The sequence below is a fragment of the Callospermophilus lateralis genome, chromosome 3 (genome assembly GCF_048772815.1).
Source record: "Callospermophilus lateralis isolate mCalLat2 chromosome 3, mCalLat2.hap1, whole genome shotgun sequence".
In the NCBI taxonomy this organism is placed as follows: Eukaryota; Metazoa; Chordata; class Mammalia; order Rodentia; family Sciuridae; genus Callospermophilus; species Callospermophilus lateralis.
The window spans coordinates 176100044-176124828 of NC_135307.1; the positions used below are offsets into that span (position 1 = coordinate 176100044).

Genomic DNA, 24785 nt, shown 5'->3' on the forward strand with positions numbered 1-24785 from the left:
TATCATGTAACCTGCCCAAGCACCAGAAAGTATAACAGTTACAGGATTCATTTTTTCAGTTCAAAGACAAGAAAAGCTCATACTGGATTAAAGCAAAAACCAAAGGAGCACTCACAAGGTATTTTCCCCTAGTGTCTATTATTGTCCTTGAAAGAAAACAGAACCTCAAACAAACCACAGGGGTCCAAGGCTGTAGGAATCCCAAGCAAAAGGAAAGCGGGAACTAGAAACTTCCTGGACTTCACCATGAGCATCTCAGCAAACTTCCCCTAGTCTTCCTCAGCCTCTTGATGCACTTGGTTTTTCCTTCACTGTAGCCTCCAGATCCTGTGCATGTTAGGACTATTTTATTGCATGTGATCAGATCATAACACTGTAAGCTTCTCTCTAATTTGGAAACTAGGCTCCAAGCCAAGGTCAGAGGAAGAACAAAGTTGGGGGAGGGGAACAGATGGGCTCAAACTACCAGTGATTCACCAGGGAGCCAGATGCAGCACCCCTGCCTTTGATCCTGGGCCTCAAAAGGGAAGAGAAAAATAGCTTTGACTCTGGCACTGATGAGACACTCACTAGCTTATCCATTATCTACCTTTTATAGTATATAGAAACTCAGCAGAATGGAGGCAGGTTTATAGTGTCAAAGGGGGAAATACAAACTAATTTACAGTTCCTCTGGCTCCTCCAGAAAAGAAATAATTATCCTTTCCCCTCATTACCTTATATACCTATAGACTGGTAGCCTGGTCCTTTCCACAAACATCTGAATACTAATTACTACTCCTATGATCCACTGAGAGCAGACACTGTTCTGGATACTAGACATATATTAATCCTTTGCACTATTAATTTTTATATATAAATCTTTTTTTTTTTTTTTGGTGGTGCTGAGGATCAAACCCAGGGCCTTACACATGCTAGGCAAGGGCTCTACCACCAAGCTATATCTCTAACCCAAGTACTATTATCCAACGTTGTAAATAAGGAAACCAAGGGAGAAAGAATTTAAACAGTAACTGCTCCAGAGTCACAGAGCTAATAAATATCCTAATCGAGATGTCAGAAACTGTATTCTATTTTCCCATACCGTAACATAAATTTTTTAAAACATGCAGAAAATCTGAAATAATACAATATCAAGTTGTGTGATGGTGTACACGTGCATCCCAGCCATAAGGAGGATAAAGCAGGAGGATCACAAGGCTACCCAGAGCAACTTAGCGAGACCTTGTTTCAAAAAACAAAACAAAACAAAAAATAATCAACTTTATGTTACTAGATTAAAGATTACCACTTTGCCATGTTATTTCTAAGTATACAAATTAATTTTTGCTTAAGTATCTAAAAGTTGTACATATCATGACACTTCTCCCCAAAACACTTGTGCATGCAGCTCATAAAAATAAGGATATTCTCCTTCATAGCACAAGAAGTTAATAATAGTTCTCTAAAAGCACTAATATTTTTATTTATCTTCAAATTTTTCTAACAACCCCTAAAACAACTCTATATCTTTTTTCCACACCAGAATTCAATCAAGAACCTCTCATTCCATTTGACTTTTTTTTTAATATTTATTTTTTAGTTATAGGTGGGCACAATATCTTTATTTTATTATTTTATTTTTATGTGGTGCTGAAGATCAAGCTCAGCGCCTCACGCATGCTAGGCGAGCATTCTACCACTGAGCCACAGCCCCCAGTCCTCCATTTGGTTTTTGTGTCTCTCTAGTCTTGAAACTTGAAACATGACATTGATTTTGTCTTTCTTTTTTTTTTTTTTTTTTTCTTTTCTTTTTTAATGGCACTGGGATTGAACCCACTGGTGCTCTACTACTAAGGTACATCCCCACTCTTTTTTATTTTTATCTTGAGACAGGATTCTGCTAAATTGCCAAGACCGGCCTCAAACTTGTGATCCTCCTGCCTCAGCCTCCTGAGTTGCTGAGATTAGGGGCTATGCCACTAAGCCCAGCATGATCTTGACAATTTGAAGAGAACCAGATAAACTGTCTTACAGACCATTCTGGTGTGTTCTATTACTTCCTATAGTATCATTTAAATTATTCCTCTGTTCTTTCATTTCCTAAAAACTAGAAAACAGATCTAAAGGCTTAATTAAAGTCAACTTCTTAGGTAAGAATATTTGAAAGTTAATGCTATGTACACAGATTGCATTTCACCAAGAAGCACATCTTAGCAAGGTACAGGGGCACATGCCTGTAATCTCAGCAGTTTGGGAGGCTGAGGCAGGAAGACTGCAAATTCAAAGACAGCCTCAGCAACTTAGTGAGACCGGTCTCAAAATAAAAAATAAATAGAGGTTGAGGACATGGCTCTGTGGTTAAGCACCCCTCGTTAAATTCCCAGTACCAAAAGACAAAACAAAACAAAAAAAGAAATGCATTTTTTCAATTGTTCCACTGTAAACAATTTGAGTAGGATCATGTGTTTGACCTGAGACTTCCAGAACACTCCTTTGTACAGATGTGATTTCCTTTTTTTTTTTTGGTACCAGGGATTGAACCAGGGGCCTTAACCACTGAGCAACATCTTTGACCCTTTTTAAAATATTTTATTTAGAGAAAGGTCTTGCCAAGTTGCCTAAGGCCTTGCTAAATTGCTGAAGGTGGCTTTGAACTTGTGATCCTCATCTCTCAGCCTCCCAGGCCGCTGGGATTGCAACCACACCGGCTCCTTTGTTATTAATAAATAATTTAGAGGGTGGAAAGTGGGGGTGATAAAATTTTGGCATCATTCAAAATTATATACATTCTCTAAAAACTATTCACTTGATTTTAGCATCCATTGATGATCTTTGCTAGGTTCAATAATTTCATTGGCGATTTGCTATTCTATCATTTCTACACTTATAAATTGGCTTTCATCTATTTAGAAGCAGACTCTTTATTCAACTGGGGAAGCTAAAACTAATAAGCTCAGTGGAAGGCAGCAGCCCCACCCACCCACCCACCCAATGGTCTCATGCATGTTAGGCAAGAACTCTACCACTGGGCTACAGTACTAGCACTTTTTATTTTAGTTTGAGGGTGGGTCTCACTAAATTGTCCAGGCTTTGAACTTGAAATCCTCCTGCCTCAGCTTATTGAGTAGCTGGGATTATAGTATAAACTATTGTACCTGGGTAGTTCTTTCCTTTCATTTATTTTCTTTCTTTTTTTTTAAAGAGTGAGAGAGAGGGAGATAAAGAGAGAACTTTTTTTTTTTTAATATTTATTTTTTAGTATTTGGCGGACACAACATCTTTGTTTGTATGTGGTGCTGAGGATCGAACCCGGGCTGCACGCATGCCAGGCGAGCGCGCTACCGCTTGAGCCACATCCCCAGCCCTTCATTTATTTTCAATGTAAGAAATTGGGGGCTGTGGATGTGGCTCAAGAGGTAGTGCGCTTGCCTAGCATGCATGCGGCCCGGGTTTAATCCTCAGCACCACATACAAACAAAGATGTTGTGTCCGCCGAAAACTAAAAAATAAATATTAAAAAATTCTCACTCTCTCTATCTTTAAAAAAAAAAGAAAAGAAATTGGGAACAATGATGGTATATCCAATTTTTTTCTCTAATCAACTCTCTTCTGAACTTCATTATGAACACATGGATTTTAATTTATTCAACATTCTATAATCCCTTATAATCTTTATTCTTTTGGTGCTCAAAATATCCAAAATTTGGTCAGTAAGGGTTCTTTGAGTTGGTTTCAGAGTTCTGACATCACCCTGTTAATGTATGAGACTACTCTGCTTTCCATCTTAACAAGACGTCCCCATCAAGCTTGTGCTTTTCTATAGTATGTTATACAATCATTCCAGGAAGAAATGTGTGCCTGCAGAGGACTTCTAGAAACTGAGAAAACCAGAATGTCAAGAGCAGATCCATCATGTGTTTGTGGTTATTTAAACCATTCTAAGTTGGAAGTTGGAAAAACATTTGGGATCATCCAACCACCTGTGATGATACTTACAACATTGCTAGGACTCCCTAATAAGTGCCATTTTCCACTGGCCTAAAAACTGATTCACAGGGAGCTTACCTCACTTGGAACATCCCATTCTGTCACAGGGCTGCCTTTCACTGAGCTCATTAGTTCTAATTTCTCTCTTTCGAGCCTTTGAATCTCTGTGAACTCAGGCCTAATGGGTCCACTTAATGGTTTAGGAGGAACTCAGTTCTAAAAGATAATTTCCTCTTCTGTTCTCGCTCTCATGTTTAAACAGGTGTGTTTGTTTCCTGGAAGTGACTGAATTAATTTTCCAAATACTCTACCATGACTCAGAAGGCCCTACTGACCTACAGGCCACTTTACATTCTTAAATAAAAAAATAGTTAGAGGTGGGATTTTAATTTCTACATAAATGCGGCGGTCCTGAAATTCATCTCAAACTCTTCCTATTCCTGTTTCCCAGATACAGACTGCTGCCAGCTGATTCCACCACCTAAAAATCCCCTGCATCCAGACCCTCACCTCTCAATTTGCTCTGACAATGGACTAACCTTCCCAATTTCAGTGTCTTCAATGCTCAACCACCCCATAAGTTACTAGCACAGCAGTCTTTCTGGAATACTCCCTGCTTGGCAACTGTACCTGCTTTATCTCTGCAGAGTCAGAGATATTGAGTGCTTAATAAATAGCACTGGATATTCGGGCAGGGAGACTAAATAAATTGACTAGCTGAGTTGCCTAACCTCATGACACAGTTTTATTGTCCACTGTTCTCAGGAGGTAATTTCCTTGACTTTTAAAAGTCATTTTATATAAAGCAGTATTTATAAATGGACTAACAAATTATTTGGAAAGTTTAGGTCAGCCCAAGTGTTTTTGTTGGTCTGTTTATTGGTGGTACTACCTAGGGCCTCATGCATGCTAGGGAAATACTCTACCACTTAGCTACACCCCTAGTCCTTTTTTCTATCTAGTTGCATAAAAGTTCTGATTGCATGCATTCTCTTTAAGGCTCAGACTTTCTAAAGAATAAACTGCACAGTATTAAGAAAATATAAGGACTGGGGTTGTGGCTCAATGGTAGAGCACTCGCCTAGCATGTGTGAGGCACTGGGTTTGATTCTCAGCACCACATAAAAATAAATGAATAAAATAAAGGTCCATCAACAACTAAATATTTATATATATAAAGAAAATATACACAGTATATTGTTATATGGAAAATGATTGGATCAACATGAATATAGAAAGAAAATTAAAACAAAATAATTCATTGTATGGTGACACATCTAATTGAACTAGCGATTATAAATCCAACTTGAAAAGTCAGTGCTGGCAGACTGGGAGGTATCTGGTTCACTTCTTTGTAGATACTGATGGTGGCACTGCAACTGGCTTTTTCTGTGGAGAACAATTTGATCTTGTATAATAAGAATATATAACTTTTTAGTCTCAGATCCAGTGAATCATCTGGAGAAATATAACTTAAGAAAATTACATAGAGAAAACCAAATTTCTATACTATACCCTGCCCGAATATCCAGTGCTATTTACTGAAGACCATATCTCAAATTCCCCCAAATAAAAGAAAGACCAACCTAATCATGTATCACTGTATACACCAAAAGATATATTACAAAGTCACCTATACTGACAAGCAAATGTTCTTTTTGCACAAGAGGATGCATATTATTAGCTTTAGTAAGAGTGTTAAGAATGAAGACTCTGAAATCAAGACACTTCTGGATTTTTGAATCTTGGTGTTACCTCCTGCATGCTTCTTGCCAGCCATGTGACCTTAGGTAAATGATTTAACCTCCCAACATTCTGTTTTAATTAATGTGCCTAATATGTATAATACCAAACAAACCTATCGCAAATAATATGACCTGTCCCACAAAATCCAGATGGGGCTGAAGTGAGATGATGCCTGCAGTGCTTAGTATAGTGCTTGAATTACTATCATATTTATTGATCACCTAGGATATTCCTGTCATTGCAACAAGTGTACCCATTACATTTAATTTTTTAAAGAACTTTAGAAAATAAGTGCTATTTTTAATATATATATTTTTTAGTTGTTGATGGGCCTGTATTTTATTTATTTATATCAGTGCTGAGAATTGAACCCAGTGCCTCACACATGCTAGGCAAGTGCTCTACCACTGAGCTACAACTGGTGAGTGCTATTATTTAAAAAAAAAAAAGAAGAAGAAAGAAAGAAAAAAACTTAAAAAGAAATGAGCTCAGAGGAATCTATGTACATTAGGTGAGAGAAGAATACAAGAAGGTTGATAGATCCCAAATACAATTACGTAAAATGAAAAGCAGTTTCACATTTGCAAAGACAAAACACAGAACTAAAGATCACTTAGTCTACTTTATTTAAAGTTAGTCAAGTTTCTTTGTCTTTTCAAGTAGAAGCAAGCAGATATTAGTTGGGGGCCCCAGTCCCATTGCCTTTATAGATCCATTCCCTTCCTTCCTCCCAGCAGGGACCAGGCTATGTATTAAACATCACTTAGAGCACTGTTTTCTAACCAGCAAGTACTTACCTGGAGGAGATAGAGGAGTCCTGGGACAAATAAGGTGATTGGGTACAGAGACTGGTATGTTGCTAAGGCAAGAAAAATAGCACTGAGGAAAGCACTGCCTGTAAAAAGAAATAAGCGTATGGAATAATCCAGCTTCATCAATCAAGATTAGACTCAGCAAGTCTTTATCGACATGAAACTTTCCATAACTGTTCAAATAATCACCTGACATGCGCTTCCTGGTGCACAAGGTGTTATTGAAACTCACACAGAGTGAGAACTTCGTGGCTTGATTTCCCATAAAAGGAAACCAAGGAAGTCAAAACCATCTACCTTTAGCAACCTGGGATACCACAAGCATATTTCTTGTGAAATTTTCAGACCCAAAATGATTCTACAAAACTTTAGCCCAAAGATGTATAAAGAGATTGAGTCTATTAACATCCTACTTAATGTACCAATTTATTAAGCCTGCAATGATTGCTTATGGTATTCAGAACTGTGAAACTATCCTTTTTGATTTCACAACATCCCATCACTCTTTACAACACTCCTTCTTTATGTGCTGTCTTCAGATCATGAGTTTCTTTTTTTCTAAATTAAAATATAATAAATTTTACTAATAATGTCCCCATTTCCTACATAAAATATACTGCTATGAAATCATTCAATATGATACAAAAGAATCTGTAATGATATGAAAAGATATTTAACCTTCCTATTAAGTGAAGTTTATAAAAGAGGTAAATTCTGTGTTCCTTAAAAAAAAAAAAAAAAAAAAAAAAGAGAGACCTTAAAGTTCACAATAATTAACTCTGGATGGTGGTGAAATTATAAATGATTTTCCTTTCTTTGCTTCTCTAAATACTTTAAAACTTTCCAAAATGAACTGCTTTGTTTTTGTCTAGGAAAACAACTGATTTCTCTTTTTAAAAAAATCAAAAATCAGCTTTTCCCTTTCAAATGGTTTAAGACATCAGGGCACACAAAAATCAAGGCTAGAAAGTTTGAGTTTACAAGGGGAATTTCAAAGCAGCCCAGAAATCATTTGTTATAACTGATGGTTCAAGGTTGGTGTCTTATAATGATGATGTTTCATAAAAATGACAATATCCAGGGCTGGGGCTGTAGCTCAGCGGTAGCGCACTTGCCTGGCTTGTGTGAGACACTGGGTTCGATTCTCAGCACCACATATAAATAAGTAAATAAAATAAAGATCTATCAATAATTTAAAAAAATTTTAAATTCTCATTAGTGTGGGGCCTACTGTTCACTGAAAATAACAGACATCTTCTTCAATGATGTTTCATAAAAACAGAAGCTATTCAGTCCAAGGAGCTTTATCCCTTTCCCAACTCACTCTAGGGACAAACAAAAGGCGCTTTTGCCCACCAAAGTGGTCTATATATTTGAAACATCTAAAAGCCACCTTGGGAGAAAGAGGGTTATGAATCTGATAACTTCATAGAAAAGGGAATGAAAAAACTTTGAGCATTAAATCCTTCAAACCAAGGAAACATGACAGCTAGAAACAATCCTGGTAGATAGAAAGTAGAAAGATGGAAGAAAAAGGAGGAAGCACCAGAAGGATCCTTCTTTTTTTTTTAAATCAATGTGTGAATTAGAGATAAACTTGTGGTCAGTCATTTTTCCCTAAATATTTATTTTTTGTTGTAGATGGACACAATACCTTTATTTTATTTTTATGTGGTGCTGAGGGTCGAACCCAATGCCTCACACATGCTAGGCAAGCGCTCTACCCCTTAAGCCACAATCCCAGCCCCAACCAGAAGGATCCTTCTAGAATGGTTTGGAGTGTGACAAGCCTGACTTTAAAGGCTTTTGAATGTTCCATTTCATCTATCAGATTAAGTCCAAACTCCAACAGCCTCACTATCTGGGCAGTTTCTCCAGCTTTCCATCTCACCCCTCACCCCTTGCCACACACCCTTCCCTCCAGCTACACTGGACCATCCCCAACTTTTAAAAACATCCTGCCCTTTCATTCCAGTGTCTGATGTCAGGCTATCCCCTCTGCTAAGCTATCCTTCCCTGTCCTCCTTCTATCAGAAACCCATCTTTCAGTGGTCACTTGAAATGACTCTTCCTTTATGAGCCCAAGCAAAGGTGTAACAGTCACTACAACTAACATTTATTGCTCATTTAGTAGGTTCTAGACACTGTATTGAACCCTCTGAAACAAAAAATGTGTTAGACTCCACTCAACATTGATTGCTTTATATTAATTATCATGCCATGCCGTTATATCTTATTTTCTAAACAAAATGAAAGGCATCTAGAGATTAATCACAAAGCTCTGTATTATTATTATTATTATTATTTTGCATATCTAGGTCAATATTTATGCAGAAATGGCAATATGGCTTTTGCAAACACATTCAAAATCAGATTTATAGTTATGCTGACATAAAATTAAGAGGCAGAATGTGTATGTCTGTGTTAATACATTTTGCATGTTTAAAAAAAAATTGAGGGCTGGGATTGTAGCTCAGAGGGGGAGTGCTCACCTTGCATTCGTGAGGCACTGGGTTCAATCCTCAGCACCACATAAAATAAAATAAAGATATTGTGTGTCCTCCTATAACTAAAAAAAAAAAAAAAAAAAAAAAAAAAAGATTGAACCTAACACCAAGCTATGCCTCCAGCCTGTATCTTGTTTGTTCTTATGTAGTTTCCTTTTCTCCTGAAGTCATTCTCTTTGTTTGTGTTCATATACCAAAATTTGAATAAAGTCTTATGTGCCCTCAAAAAAAAAAAAAAAAGCCCCTCAGGAAACATCACAACATTGGTAAACCTTTACTTTTTGGTTCATTTTCTTGTAACAGCTTTTCTGAGATAGAAATCACAATTCATTGGAGATAGTGGCACACATCTGTAATCCCAGTAACTTGGGAGGCTAAGGCACGAAGATCACAAGTTCAAGGTCAGCCTCAACAACTTCATGAGACCTGTCTCAAAATAAAAAATGAAAAGGGCTGGGGATGTAGCTCCTTCTGTCACTCTGGGTTCAGTCCCTCGCTCAAAACAACAACAACTAAGAAAGAAAGAGTTAATATGTTTTCAGATAAGCCAGAAGAGGCAAGAAGGATGGTTAGGAAGGCAGAAAGTTGGAATGGCATGTGCTCGAGGTAGGGACAGGGAAGATAAAAAAAGAAAAGTAAAATATGACTTCAAGTATTTTAGAAAAACTGTACAATAAGAAAACACTGCTGGAGTTTGCTCTATGGCAAGCATGTGCTGAGTGCCAGGGAGACTGGTGACTCAGTCTCTGACTTCAGGGATCTCCCAGTAAACAATTACAAAACATGGGAGGAAAGTACAGGAAGCAGACCTAGCCCATCAAGGGAAGTTGACACCTGAGTTTTGAGCAGTGAGAAGGCGAGGCCTGGCATCCAAGGAAACAGCATGTGTAGGGGCAGGAGCATGAGAGAGAATGGTATGCTGCGGGTGGGTGAAATGGTAACTAGATCAGCATGGCTAAACAAGGAAAGCTAAGAGGAGTGATTGGAAGAGGATCCAAAAGGGGATGCTGTGGGTGCTGGTAACATTCTGCCTCTTAATCTGAATGTTAGAATTCATCATTTTGTAAAAATTCATTTACTTCTACACTAATGATTTGGATATAATGTTATACTTCAATAAAAAGTTTCATCCAAAAAGTCTCAGTAAGCAGACAGGGGTCAGATCATGGAGAGCTTAGTTTTCACAATCATCCAAAAACATCTATCTACAGGCCCAGACAGAACTTTCGAAATAATGCCTGAGAAGGAGCCTTGTGAGGAAGGAACTGTGCCAACAGGGTTATGAGTTTTACCCAAAAATGATACAATTTACCATTGTCTGTTACTGCAGCCCAGATGTTCAGGCAGTAGGTTTTGAACAAGGCTTGGCCTTTAGACTGACCACAGGAACATTAGGGTAAATCAGTCAAGGGGGGTATGTGCACTGGCTGTGGTATCAAGGAATGTCATTATCTACGCAATCTAGATCTTAATATGTTTTCTAACTCTCTGTATTAGGATGGGGGCCAGGACAAGCCTCAGCAAGCCCTGGGGTAACAATGTACCTCTACAGTTGGCACCTTGATCTGGCCTGGATTGGTAGTATAGTTGCAGGGCAGAGCAAGAATGCAGCCAAGGAGGGCCATGGGGACTCTTCAGGACATGGACTTCAAGGACAGTGAGAGGAGAATCAGAGACTGAGTAACACCAGTGACCCATCCCAGAGCAGGCAGTGGGACAGACTGGAATATGATCAAAAGGACTATCACAGGACTATCAGAAAAGGAAGTTGCACCAGGGTCTGAGGCAACAAGCAAGACTTCCCAAGAGTACGAGGTGATACCAGGGGCAGGGCCCAGTGTACTACATCCCTTGCCAAGTGTGCTTTTCTAACAAAACAGGATCTCTCAGGGAAGCCCATCCACACTACTGATGATGAAGTTGTTCTGTTCCAGCCACAACTGTCAGCACTTCACATGTCTTAAGTCATTTAGTCTTTCCATTACTACAGGAATTAGGTCTTATTACTATTCTCATCTTATAGATGAGGAAACTGAAGGACAGAAATTGTTTGCCTAGGGTCACAAAGCTACTGAACAACAGGAATAGGATCTGAACCCAGATTGTCTCACGCAAGAACTCACATTCCTTAACTACATCACTACACCACCCTCTGGATTTCAATCTCTGACTGAACCATAAAAATTATAATACACAGGGGCTAGAGTTGTGGCTCAGTGGTAGAGTGCTTGCCTAGCACATGTGAGGCACTGGGTTCGATCTTTAGCACCACATTAAAATAAAATAAAGATATTGTATCCATCTATAACTGAAAATATTTTTGAAAAATTATAATACACAGAACAACTATTTGTTGAATGGATTCTCTAAGCAGAGAGGCTGAGCATTTCATGTTTCTCATGTACTCCTTCTCTCACTCTAGGAAGTAGATCTCTTTAATCAAATGGAAAGTCCTGAGGCTGCACAAGACTACAGAGATGGTAATTAGAATAAGCAGACTTTGAAGTTCGGTCAATCTGACAAACCTGATCTTGGGCTGCTTCTCTTTTGGGTCCTTGAGTCTTCTAGGACTCCACTGCAGGGTTTTCCTCTACAAGAATCCCAAATGGAAGTGATAGGATCGACAGGCTTCAGGATCATCAAGATTGGGCTCTAACAAGAGAAGCTCTCCTTCTAATTTTCTTCCTTATCTTTCCTGAGACCCTTTATAGATCTCAAAGAGTCTTTAGAAAGTGACAATAATATTACCAGCTATTGCCACTACTTGCAAAGCATGCACCATCTCATTCATTTTGTGTGGGTGGATGGGTGGTACTGGTGACTGAATCATTCTTTACATTCACTCAGTAGATAGAGGCTATTTCAATCCCCATGGTACACATAAGGAAACTGAGGACTACAACTATAAAGTGACTTGCCCAAGGTGTTATAGTCTTGGAATCAGTGGAGCTACAATTAGCTATCAGATCAGTCTAACATAAGAGCAGTCTGAGTTCTTAATCACCTGTCTGCCTTCTGATAGTACATCCTGATCCTTCTGTTTTCTTAACAAGCAAGTCCTAACCCAGAACCTCTTTTGGTGGAATAAGGGAAGATGAAAGGATCTTCAGGTGGCAAACTAAGAATTTCTAGTCTGGAATATCTCATTGTTGAAAAACAACAATGGTGAACAAGCAGCAGCACCCATTAAGATCTATTTTCCTTTTTAAAGCTGAATGAAGACTTCTGCACAGGAATGGAGTATTTTAAGTAGCTCACTGAAAGGCAAAATACTTTCTGACCAAAGCAACAGTCTTCAAATCCAAGCTGCTATGAAATCCAAGCTGCTCCACTAAAACTAACATCAGCCCTTCCCACAGACTTATGTTTCCCTGCCAACACTCTGATAAGGACATCTTAATACAATGGCCTAAGCTTGGCTTGGACTTCATTTCTCTGTGTGTCCCAGGTGATCCTGGGCTACTACAAAGTAAGTCAAGAAAGAGTAGGTAAAATTCAAGAGGACATAGCAAATAAGGTCATTCCCTTCTGTGTAGCACCTACTTCATGGAAGTCTAGGGACTTCCACTGTTCCTATCTTCTTATCACTCAAGTAAATTTAACTTATTTTAAATTATGTGCTCACTTATGAAACTTTGGAATAAAATAGTAATGAAAAAGCCACTAAAAACTTACTTTACAAAGACAAGTATTGGGGCTGGGGATTGAGGCTCAGTGGTAAAGTGCTCACCTAGCATGGAGCTACAATTAGCTACCAGATCAGTCTAACATAAGAGCAGCCTGAGTTCTTAATTACCTGTGTGCCTTCTGATAGTACATCCTGATCCTTCTGTTTTCTTAACAAGCAAGTCCTAACCCAGAACCTCTTTTGATTTGATTCTCAACACCACATATAAATATATTCATTAAATACATATAAATAAATTCATTAAATACATTCACAACTAAAAATATATTTTAAAAAAGACAACTATTATCTTTTTGGGGTCTATTTTGTATTTTTATTATCATTTTAATATAGTTGAAGTTAATTACAATATATGACTCTGTATTCTGCTTAAACTACAACTGTATTTTCACAAATTTTTTTTTGGTAGTACTGGGATTGAATCCAGAGCCTCATGCATGCTAAGTAAACACTCTACCACTACACTCCAAGTCCTAATTTTTTTTTTTTTCTTTTATGGTACTGGGGATTGAAACTGAGGCCCTTCACCACTGCATTATATCCTCAACCCTTTTAATTTTTGAGACAGGGTTTCATTTAGTTGTTGAGGCTGGCCTTGAACTTATCATCTTTCTGCCTTAGCCTCCCAAGTAGCTGGGATTATAGGTGTGTGTCATTGTGTCAGCCTTTAAATTTTATTTATTAGTTTATTTTTAAGATACTAGGGATTGAACCTGGAGTGTTTTACTACTGAGTTATAATACCAATCTTTTTTTGAGACAGAGTCTCCCTAAGTTGCTAAGTAGGCTTTGAACTTGCTATCCTTCAATCTTTTTTTTTTTAAGTTATAGTTAGCCACAATACCTTTATTTTATTTATATATTTTTATGTAGTGCTGAGGATTGAACTCAGGGCCTCACACATACTAGGTGAGCACTCTACCGCTGAGCTACAACCCCAGCCTTCAATCTTTTTTTTTAAATACATTTATTTTATTTGTTTATTTTAATGTGGTTCCCAGGATTGAACACAGTATCTCACGCAAGGCAAGCACTCTACCACTGAGCCACAATCTCAGCCTCTACCCTTCAATCTTTGCTTCCTGGGTCACTGGGATTACAGGCATGAACCACCAGCCTAGCTAAATTCTCTTCTGAGACAAGGTCTAAGTTGCTCAGGCTGGCCTTGAAATTGTGATTCTCCTGCCTCAACCAATTTACAATTATTTGAAAATATTCACTGAGCTGGAGAAGTGGCTTGGTGGTAAAGTGTTTGGTTACCATGTGTGAGGTCCTGGGATTGATCTCTAGCACAAAAAAATTAATTAATTATATTAAATTATGTACCCATTACATGGATAAAACAACTATATTTTACTTAAACAGGAATTCCTCTATTTTGAAGTACTTTATGGTTTTTTCAATCATAAACAATTGTCGACTAATGACTTTGTACCATAAAGTTTTACACATATTTCTGGATTAATGTAGGATAGGTTCTTAAAAGTAGAAATAACAAATCAAAAGTACAAGCATTTTAAGATTACTGCCAAACTGCTTCCAAAGAGGGTTATACAAATTTATCAGTCAATGTACCAAGTGGGAGAATGCCTATTTGATAGAACCTTTGCCAGTTGATAGAATTATCTTCTAAAATCTCTGCCAATTTCAAAGGTCAAAAATAAAATTTTTGGGCTGGGATTGTGGCTTAGTGCTCATCTAGCATGTGTAAGGCCCTGGGTTCGATCCTCAGCACCACATAAAAATAAATAAATAAAAATAAAGGTATTAAAAAATAATTACAGTATATCATTAAAAAAATTAAATAAAATAAAATTTTTTTAGAGTCACCTGTAGGTGAAGGGCATGGTTCAGGCTGAGCTTGATTAGCATGTGTGAGGCTCTGGGTTCAATCCTCAGCACCACAAGAAAAAAAAAAAAAAGTCATATATATTTCAATTTGCTTTTCTCTATTACTTTTCTATGAAGTTGAAAATTTTTTCAGGATTTTTTTTAGTTATTTTTATATTCCTTCTCTTGTGAATCTTCCCAACTGTTTTCTTTTTAATATAATGAACTATTCCTCTGTTAATTTTATTAAATATCTAGTGAGGAAGCATAAATGTGAAATACAGAAATCTGATTTGTAGACTTTGTAAATGAACTAGTTTTACTATATATACTGTTAGTAGGAATTATTAATAAACTCAAAAGGCCAGAGTGGTTCAGAGTTCCAGCTAAAATAGAACTCTTCAAATATTTTAACAGATTAGGAACGTTGTTTGTGATAGTCTCTATTTATAGTAGCCAACAATGGAAAACAAATGTTCAGCAAAAGGAAAGAGCTGGGACTCTAGGACAAATGTGCATGAGAAATGGAGCCACCGTCACAGGTAGAAGTGAGGCACAGTAAGGAGACTATTACTTTTCATTTGATATATTTAATTTCTTTTATTTTACTAAGTACTTGAACTACTTATTTTGGAAAAAAAAAAACTAAATTTAAAGAAAATGAAAATACATGTCATCCAATGTCAAACATTATTCATACAAAATAAATGTTAAAAAGTAAAATAAAACTGTATGTACAATATTATATAAAAATGTCTATGAATTCATTCAACCAAAATCTAGAGTCACATAATAAATTTTTTTCAAAAAATTGCTCTTTGCGGGGGCTGGGATTGTGGCTCAGGGGTAGAGGGCTTGACTAGCACGTCCAAGACCCTGGGTTCGAACTTCAGCAACACATAAAAATAAATAAACAAAATTAAGGTATTGTGTCCAACTACTTCTAAAAAATAAATTTTTAAATTAAAAAAAATTGCTCTATGGAATGAAAAACAATATGACTTTTAAAGAGATTCATGTAACTTATTTATATATTTTCCCCTCAAAAATAAAGCCTTTCTATCAAGTCAAAAGGCAATTTAAAAAAAAAAAATTTTTTTTTTAAATGTCACTCTTCACACTTTTATGTAAGACTCCTATTATGTATACTCTCAGAGGGCATATCTTCAGTTTATTTTATTTTTTAAAAATTATTTTTAATATCTTTTTTATTTTATTTATTTATGTTTTATGTGGTGCTGAGGATCGAACCCAGGGCCTCACACATGCTAGGCGAGCACTCTACCGCTAAACCACAACCCCAGCCCCGCTTCAGTTTATTTTTGCACTCAGTTCTTTTAAAGTGACATTTATGATGGGTGCAGAGTGCATGCCTGTAATCCTAGCAGATCAGGAGGCTGAGGCAGTAGGATCACAAGTTCAAAGCCAGCCTCAGCAACTGAGTGAGTCCCTGAGCAACTCAGTGAGACCCTGTCTCAAAATTAAAAAATAAAAAGAGCTGGGGATGTGGCTCAGTAGTTAAGCACCCTAGGCTCAACCCCTGGTACCAAAAAAAAAAAAAAAAAAAAAAAAAAATTAGAAGTGATATTTCCAAGGGGATGGGGCTGTGGCTCAGAAGTAGCACACTTGGCTGGCATGTGTGAGGCACTGGGTTTGATTCTCAACTCCGCATATAAATAAATTAAGTCAAGATCTATCAACAACTAAAAAAAAATGTTGAAAATGAAATAAAAAAAAAAGAAGTGACATTTCCAATGCCAGTTATGGTGGCACATATCCACTACCAGCTACTTTGGATGCTGAGGCAGGAGATTAAGGACAGCCTGGGCAACACAGTGAGACCTCTGCCTTTGAAAAAGGTGTGTGGGGGGGAAAGAAACTGGGAATAGTTCAGTTGGTAGAGTGCTTACCTAGCATGCACAGGCCTTGGGTTCAACCCCAGCAACAATTTCCCCCACCAAAAAAAATAAACAAACGAAAATCTAAAAATGACATTTCCAAAGGTAAATCCTCAGTACCTTCTGCCACACTGTGGCATATATTCCTATTTTTTAAAATATTCTTTTTAGTTGAAGATAGACACAATACCTTTATTTTACTGATTTATTTTTATGTGGTGCTGAGGATAGAACCCAGTGCCTCACATATACTAAGCAAGCACTCTACCACTGAGCCACAACCCCAGCCTTATATTCTTATATAAGATGCCAAGCACCTTGATGAACAGTGTATCTGACCTGACACTCTGGAGAGGGTGAATACTCTGATAGCCAAGCAATTTCACTACTTCAGAGTTGTTTCTGAAATAATGACCATAACCTTAAGAATAAGATAATTCATGTAATGTAATATCTGGTCATTTTAAGTAACCTGATAAGTTACACTAAAGGACCTATAGAAAGACCACCCATAACCAATCCAGGAGAAACAATGTCTTATGAAGACCTAAGTCATTCTTAAGTAACATATTTAAGTAAAAGGTTCTATGTACAACTTTGACTCTATTTCCTGAGTTGGCAAACTAATTAGCAACAGTGAACAGAAATAAGAACTTCTACAATCTTCTTATAGGAGTACAAATTTAAGGATGAATTCCAAAAATCCTAAAGAAAGTACACATTTAGTAGCAAAATAATTCTATTTCGAGACTTTATTGTAAGAAAATAACTGAGATGGGGCTGGAGATGTGGCTCAAGTGGTAGCGTGCTCGCCTGGCATGCGTGCGGCCCGGGTTCGATTCTCAGCACCACATACAAACAAAGATGTTGTGTCCGCCGATAACTAAAAAATAAATATTAAAAAAAAAAATCTCTCTCTCTCTCTCTCTCTCTCTCTCTCTCTCTCTCTCTCCCTCTCTCTCTCCTCTCTCTCTTTAAAAAAAAAAAGAAAATAACAGAGTAGACATTAAATTTATTGTGTTAGAAAGTTAATTGTAGTATTATGTAAATAGCTGAAAACTAGAAAATCATCTAAGTATTTCATGAATGAAATTGATTAAAGAATTTCTATACATTTATCCACTGCAATGGAGTAGCATGCAGACATTAAAATGACAGACTAGATATTTACTGATCATATACAGCAGACTGTATTACTGGCCCCAATTCTCCGCCTCCCTCCCATGTACATTGTAGGCCTTTCCGCTGTGGACAAGATAGAAATCTTCCCTGGATTCGGGTTATGTTTTGGTAAATGGGATATTAGCACATGTGATACAACCAGAAACAAAAAGCACATGCCTGATTGGGCTTGTTCACTATTGTGCCTCTGCCATCACTGCAAGAAGAACATGCTTAAGTTAGACCCCTGATCCAGGAAGATGACAGAGATATGGAGCAGAGCCCAGTCTAGATTAGACAAGTCCAGCCAGTGACTGATGCATGAATGGGCTCCAATGACACTGGCCAATTGACTAGCAACATCAAACCTAGATCAGCTGATCCACAGCTGATTTACAGGTATGAGTTAAGTAAACGCTTGTTGTTGTTTTAAGCCTTTGGTCTTTGGAGTGGTTTATTAAATAGAATTTTTGTGGCATAAGCTAACTGATAGAAAATTTATAAGTCTGGAAGAAAATGGGGTGGAGGGAGACAGAATTCTGGAAATATATCCCAAATTATGATAATGGAGGGACTTCCATTTAAAATGGTAGATTGATCACCACTCTCCCCACCAAAACCTCATTGAATGACAATATAGGATTAAAACTAGCATTAAACCACAATGAACAGAAGAGATTATGGCAAAAACATTTTAAAACAGCAGTAGAAAATATAAAGCAGGGGAAAGAGAGAAAAAGAACTTAGCAATATGGAAGAAACTGCAGCACATTAAAATAAGGCCAATTTACTCCACATAATTCTTTTTAATCTTTATTTATTTGTTTGCCAGTTTGTTTATTTATTTATTTATTTATTTATTTATTTATTTATTTTTATGTGGTGTTAGAGATTGAACCCAGGGCCTCACACGTGCGAGGCAAGTGCTCTACCACTGACATGCAACCTCAGTCCCACCCCACTTAATTTCTAAGACATTTAGCACTTGAATGTATCAGGTATTATGAAAGGTGGGAAAAAAGTACACAGATGGAAATCAAGGCTGAGGAATGTAGCTCAGAGTGTGTGCTTAGCAGGATCAAGGCTGTGGGTTCAATCCGCAACACCAAAAATAAAACAAAAGGAAAAAATGGGGGAAAATTATGCTTAATGTTTGGGCACTGAGTAGTAAAAATGATAGGTCTCATACTAAGGTGTGCAGCCAGGTGAATAGTCTCACATATCTCACCCCTCTTCATAGTCCACCTGCCACAGTTATAGAGGAATTTAAAAAGTGAAGGTCTATGGAATACTACGAACAGTACAGTAAAGGACTGAGAAGTATGAGCTGAAAAAAAAAAAGCAAGATTACATGAAAGTGTACAGACTCAAATCAATCACCCTCCTTGTTTCTGCTCTCTTAGGTTCAGCAGCCAGTCACATGTACCTTCTACACTACCCCAACCCCAACTCTGCTACCCTCAGACAGGAAACTGGAGGAGTTCTCTGAAAAAATGGATAGTTTCAGAGAAAATAAAACCCATTGACAACAACTTTAAAGGATGCCTCCAACAATAAAACAACAAAGTCAACCCACTGTCTGACTCCATACAGTGAGAACGATCTAACAATCCCTGGCCAAACACAGTCTCTAGTCAAAAGGTCACTACTTCACTCTTAAATATAAGCAGCCAAATCCCTGGGCATAAGAGAAAATCCTCCCATGAGAAAGAAAGAAAAACTATTCTCAAAAACTTAAAAAATACACTCAGATAATATATAATACTCAGAGAGACAAGAAGATATTATAATGATAAAGTAAATATAGGATGTTTCAAAGAAACAACTAGAGACCAAGAAAAACTTAAAAGTGTAATAAATAACATTAAAAATTCAACAGAAGGGCTCAGCCTACTCCAGTTCCCCTCGGCTGAGCCTAGAGTAGAGGGGCCAGGCACCCACTCTCATGGAAGAGATATCTGAGGAAGTAGCCTTGCCTGTGCTGGCCTAGCCTCACATTTACTTAGCCATGATAACCTGGCAGGAGGAGCTGGTGGAAAGGATGAATAACTGACTAATGGGAAAAAAATAATAATTCAACAGAAGAACCAGGCACAGTGGTGCATGCCTGTAATCCCAGCAGCTCAGGAGGCTGAGGCAGGAGGATTGCAAGTTCAAAGCCAGTCTCAGCAAAAGTGAGGCACTAAACAACTCAGTGAGATCTTGTTTCTAAATAAAATAGAAAATAGGGCTAGGGATGTGGCTTAGTGGTCAAGTGCCCCTGAGTTCAATCCCCAGTACCCACCCCCCAAAAATAAAAATTCAACAAAAGAATTGAAAGATAAAAACAAGAAAATATCCCAGAAAAAAGAATGTGGAAAAAATAAATTATGAATATTTGATCAAGCAACAAAGTCCAACATCCCACAGATGTTCAAAACAAAAGAGAAAACAGAGTGGGAAGAATTTAAAAAATAGCACAGGAAGTGAACGTGTACAGAAAGTGTACAGCTGGGGATATAGCTCAATTGGTAGAGTGCTTGCCTCACATGCACAAGGCCCTGGGTTCAAGGCACCACTAAAAAAAAAAAAAAAAAAAAAAAAAAAAAATAGCACAGGAAGACTTTATAGAACTAAAAAACACTAGTTTCCATACTGAAAGGGCCAACCAAATACCCAGGCATAATGAAAGAAAACAGACTCACATTAAGATACAGCATCTTGAAATTTCAAAACACCATAGTTAAAAAGAATATTCTAAATCTTTCAGAAAGAAAAATTGGACCATATATAATACTATCAAAATGCCCAATAGCAATCAAGATTCTAGAAGATAGTAAAGCAATGTGTTCAAAATTCTGAAGGAAGGGATGGGATATAGCAGAGTGATACAGCACTTGCCTAGCATGTGTGAAGTCCTAGTTTAGATCCCTAGTACTAGATAGGGGTTAAAAAAAAAAAAAAAAGAAATTAAAGTAAACTTAAAAATTAAATTCTGAAGAAAAAGTTATTCCAGTCTAACATTCTTATCCTATCCAACTATTAATTTGGTGCTAAACTAGAAAAAATATATTTTTCAGATACAGAATGACTCCAAACATCTGTCTCATACACATTTTCTTAGACTACTACTACTGGATTCAAGTCAGCAAAACAGAGGAACAAAACAATAAAGGAAAGAGTGAACCCAGAAACGAAGGATATAACACAGAATTATGAAGGGAAATTCCAGTATGACAGCTTTGTACCCGAACTAGAGAATAACCAGGCCAGACTGGGAGGATATGTGAGAGAAGTCTCCAGAAAAAAAATGAAACTGACAGACTGCTTGATGTATTTAAGTGTTCTAAAAAAACACTGCTAGGTACTTGACAGATTTAGAAGGAAAAAAAACAATGATTGGTTAAAAAAAAAAAGAAACTGAACAAGAACTAAAAGACAATCATTAATCCTAGGTTAAAATAAAAGGTTGTATAACAAGGAGAAAGTAATCATAGTTGCTACTTTGCCCAATAGTGAAAAAAAAAATACATAGATATATAGTATCATAAAACACCAGTTACTAACTACAGATTTGTGTGTGTGTGTGTGTGTGTGTATGTTCACACGTGCACTGGGGATCAAACCCAGGGCCTTGTGCATGCTAAGCAGGCACTCAACCACTGAACTACACCTCTAGCAACTGGCTACTCATTTAATCAAAACTGTGATATAACTATAGTTGGAAAATCAGGCAAAAGAGAAGTAGGGATTTTGGTACAATAGAACTAATTATTTCCTATAACAGGAATGCAATAATGTCTAAAATTTATAATACATTGAAATAGCAATATAAGTTTTCATTCAGAAATATGAAAGTAAATATTATCAGAAAGCAGTTGCTTCAATAAGATGGGGGGTGGGGGATGAGAGGAGAATGACAGAAGACTACTATTTTTATTATAAGCCTTTTTTTTTTTTTTTTTTTTGGTGCTGGGGATCAAACCCAGGGCCTTTGTGAATGCAAGGCAAGCACTCTACCAACTGAGCTATACCCCTAGCCCGCAACTTTTTAATTTTTTTTTTAAACAACTATGTTTTATAGTGTGCCTCTTAGGTAGATTTTTCAGGACATCTAAATTATTTTTTTCCTCTTGGTTTATATAAATTTTCTATAATAATCTTCTATTAAATACATAATTTTAAAAAATATTAAGTGTTGCTTTGCCTAAATCAGGAACTGAGCTTTACATACTCTCCTTTAGGGCCTTACCTTTTATCGTGGTCAAAATGAAGAAAGCAATGAGGGTGTTGTTGATGGCGCAGGTAGACTTGGCAACACAAGACAAGATCGTGTAGGGATTTAAGAGATAGCTGGGGAAGAACACACATATTTAGCATTAGTAATCCTGGTCAATGAACCAGGGAGTCCTGGCTACCACAGCCAGGAAGTTTAAGAAGTGTACTAAAAGCACACTAAAAGGAAGGCAACTTCTTTGAAATGTGTTCTCACAAGTAAATAGAATCGAGTGGAGGTTAGGGGTCAATAAGCAAAAAGAAAATTATGCTATGTACAATGTGGAAAACAGTTATATTTAATCATTACAGAGATCCTATAAACAAGCAATAACATTACTCCCGTTTTGCAAATGAGGAAGTGAGATTCCGTGGTTATGTGTAACTTGTCCAAGGTTTTACAAGTTAGTATGTACATTCAAAATTAGGTCTCTCTGGCTTCAAAGCCCTTAAAAGCCAAAGTTCTTTCTACTACTTTCTTCTTAGTAGTCAAGCAGTTCCCACTGAGGCAGACTCCAAAGAGAGAATTAAGTACCCACTGAATTCAACAAGCCAGTTGCCATCTGATTTCATAGGACATCCTAACCTTCCACTGGGAGGGAGCCAAAACACTTATTCTTTTCCTGAGGTGGGAAGGAAAAGACTGTGGAAACTAATCTGAAATGCATATGAGTTGAGAAATTTTGTACAGTCATAATGCATTATTTGTATATATTTCTATCCTGCTTATACAAAGGATTTGCAGCAGCTAAATGAAAACAGGTAACAAAAATAGTAGTAAAATAAAAATAGCCATGATCAAGACCAGAGGAAAAAAATAAAAGGAGAAAACAAAGCAAGGGAAAGAAGACCAATGGTCTTCTAAAGCATTTTAATAATCAGCTTCAAATCTGGCTGATTTTCCTGGCAGACAAAGTAAAAGGGAGGCCAGTTACATAATTCTGATTATCAGACAGGAAGAAACATACCAGTGTCTTGGGGAGAGATTATAATTATTATTCACAAATAAAGACCTTAAATCCAATACCTCCCAGTACTGTAAGATTAGCAGCTCTAAAGCCAAAGGCCTAGAAATTGTTTTTTTTTTTTTTTTTTTTCCCAGCAACTACAGATAAGCTTGTTACACAACCTTTAAACAAATGGCTGCTGCTATTACAAAACTACCCCCAGGAGACAAGAGTCTATAAGGACTCATAATGTTGATAAATCTCTGGTTCTACTAAAGGAGTTCCCAACAATATTTCTAAAATATAGAGATGTGACCTGAATACTCCAAAATTGTTCAGTGGGAGGAAAATCAAGTCATGTCTGAATATCAGGTGATGTTCAAGAAGGAGCTATCAAGAAACCTATATGAAACAGGAAATTCACACAGAGCAGAGGGTTGAGTAAAAACTCCTCATAAGTTCCCTTCTAATTCTGAAGAGTTCTAAGGGCATGATTTTTCCATGAAGAAACTTGTCTGTTTTGTTTACTGTGTATTCCTAGAAACTTGCAATTATTGATATTCAATGACTATTAGTTGCCAGGTGTAGTGGCACATAGTGCCACCACTGTGACTTGGGAGACTAAGGCAGGAAGATCACAAGTTCCTGGACAGCCTCAGCAACTTAGCAAGATCCTGACTTCAAATAACAAATTAAAAGGGCTGGGGATATAGCTCAGTGGTAAAGCACCCTTAAGTTTAATCACAAGTACCCCCAAAAAAAGACAACTATTAGTTGACTGAATGATAATTCACAATTGCCTATTTCAGGAAAATAAGAATAGATGAAAGAATTAAACTTACTGGCAGCACTGAATACTCTAGAAAATTCTTTCATAAAGCCTCTCAATAAGTTCCACTCTTCCACACTAGTGACACAACTGGGATGGACATTTTAAAAAATTATTTATTTATTCTGATTTGTTATACATGATGGCAGAATGAATTCATTTCATATTACACATGTAGAGCACAAGGTTTACTTGACATTTTACTTCAGTTTTCTGAACCACAAATGGGGGACAAAATTATACATAGGAGCTGCTTGAAACAATAACCACATAAAGACCAGAATTTTATTCAACTCATACATCACAATTAAAGAACTTTTTCCCCCGCTTTAAGAAACACTGGTCACAAGTAAGCTGGAGCCCAGATCAGCACCAAATCAGAAAGCATTTGTGAAGGGTTTGATTGTGTATGTCCCTGTGTGAGTCTTTGTCCCAACAAAGACAAAATGGCTCTGTCTCTTTTGCTGGCCAGAACCCCAGTTGTGCAATAGAACTAAAGCAAATACTTGATGACTAAGACTGCAAATCTCCAAAAATACAACAAACAACATGGGAAAGTCTCATCAGATTTTCCTCACATTCACTGGCACTGAGCCCTGATTTATCAGGGAATACTTACAACAGGGCCACTTTCAGAGGGATATAACGCATTTCCATAGGGGTTCGGATGAGTTCAGCCACATCTGGGGCATATTGGTCCAGTTCTAAGAGGAGTTTCTGCTTTTTAAACTAGGGGGAAAAAAAAAGACAAAACACATGAAACAAATGACTTCCCACTGCTTTTAGGATGAAGACAAGAAGTCTTTGCCATGGCCTACAGGACACTGCCTGGTCTGGCCCCACTCTCCAGGCTAATTTCATACACATTCTCCCTACCTCCTAGCACCATGAACATGTCACCACTTCTCCTGCCCTTAAGTCTTTGCATTGGACCTCTTCTCTTTCCCTACATAACTCCCATACAGCCTTTAGAGGCCAGTTAAATCATCAGTTCCTCAGAGAAAAGAAAAAAAAAAAAAAAAAAAAAAACCCTATGGTACACATTCTTTCACAGCATTCTTCAAAGTTATAACTATCTCATTTATTTATGTAACTGACTAATGCTGGCTCCCTCCCTAGAGTATGAGTTCCATGAGGGTAGGGAC

At 37.2% G+C, this 24785-nt stretch overlaps 1 protein-coding gene and 1 non-coding gene across 6 annotated transcripts in view; one reads left to right on the forward strand and one right to left on the reverse strand.

The window, feature by feature from the left end:
- Pigu (phosphatidylinositol glycan anchor biosynthesis class U) overlaps nucleotides 1–24785 on the reverse strand; it is a 91107-nt gene that overhangs the window by 43986 nt on the left and 22336 nt on the right. For all 5 annotated transcript variants that reach the window (XM_076851717.1, XM_076851719.1, XM_076851721.2 and 2 more), the window contains 3 exons: nucleotides 24260–24369; nucleotides 21842–21942; nucleotides 6513–6610 (listed from right to left, as the gene is read on the reverse strand). In XM_076851717.1, the coding sequence (XP_076707832.1) occupies nucleotides 6513–6610; nucleotides 21842–21942; nucleotides 24260–24369 (309 nt within the window). The remainder of the gene's footprint in view (nucleotides 1–6512; nucleotides 6611–21841; nucleotides 21943–24259; nucleotides 24370–24785) is intronic.
- Nucleotides 19492–19610, forward strand: LOC143396171 (small Cajal body-specific RNA 21). Its single transcript, XR_013091044.1, has one exon.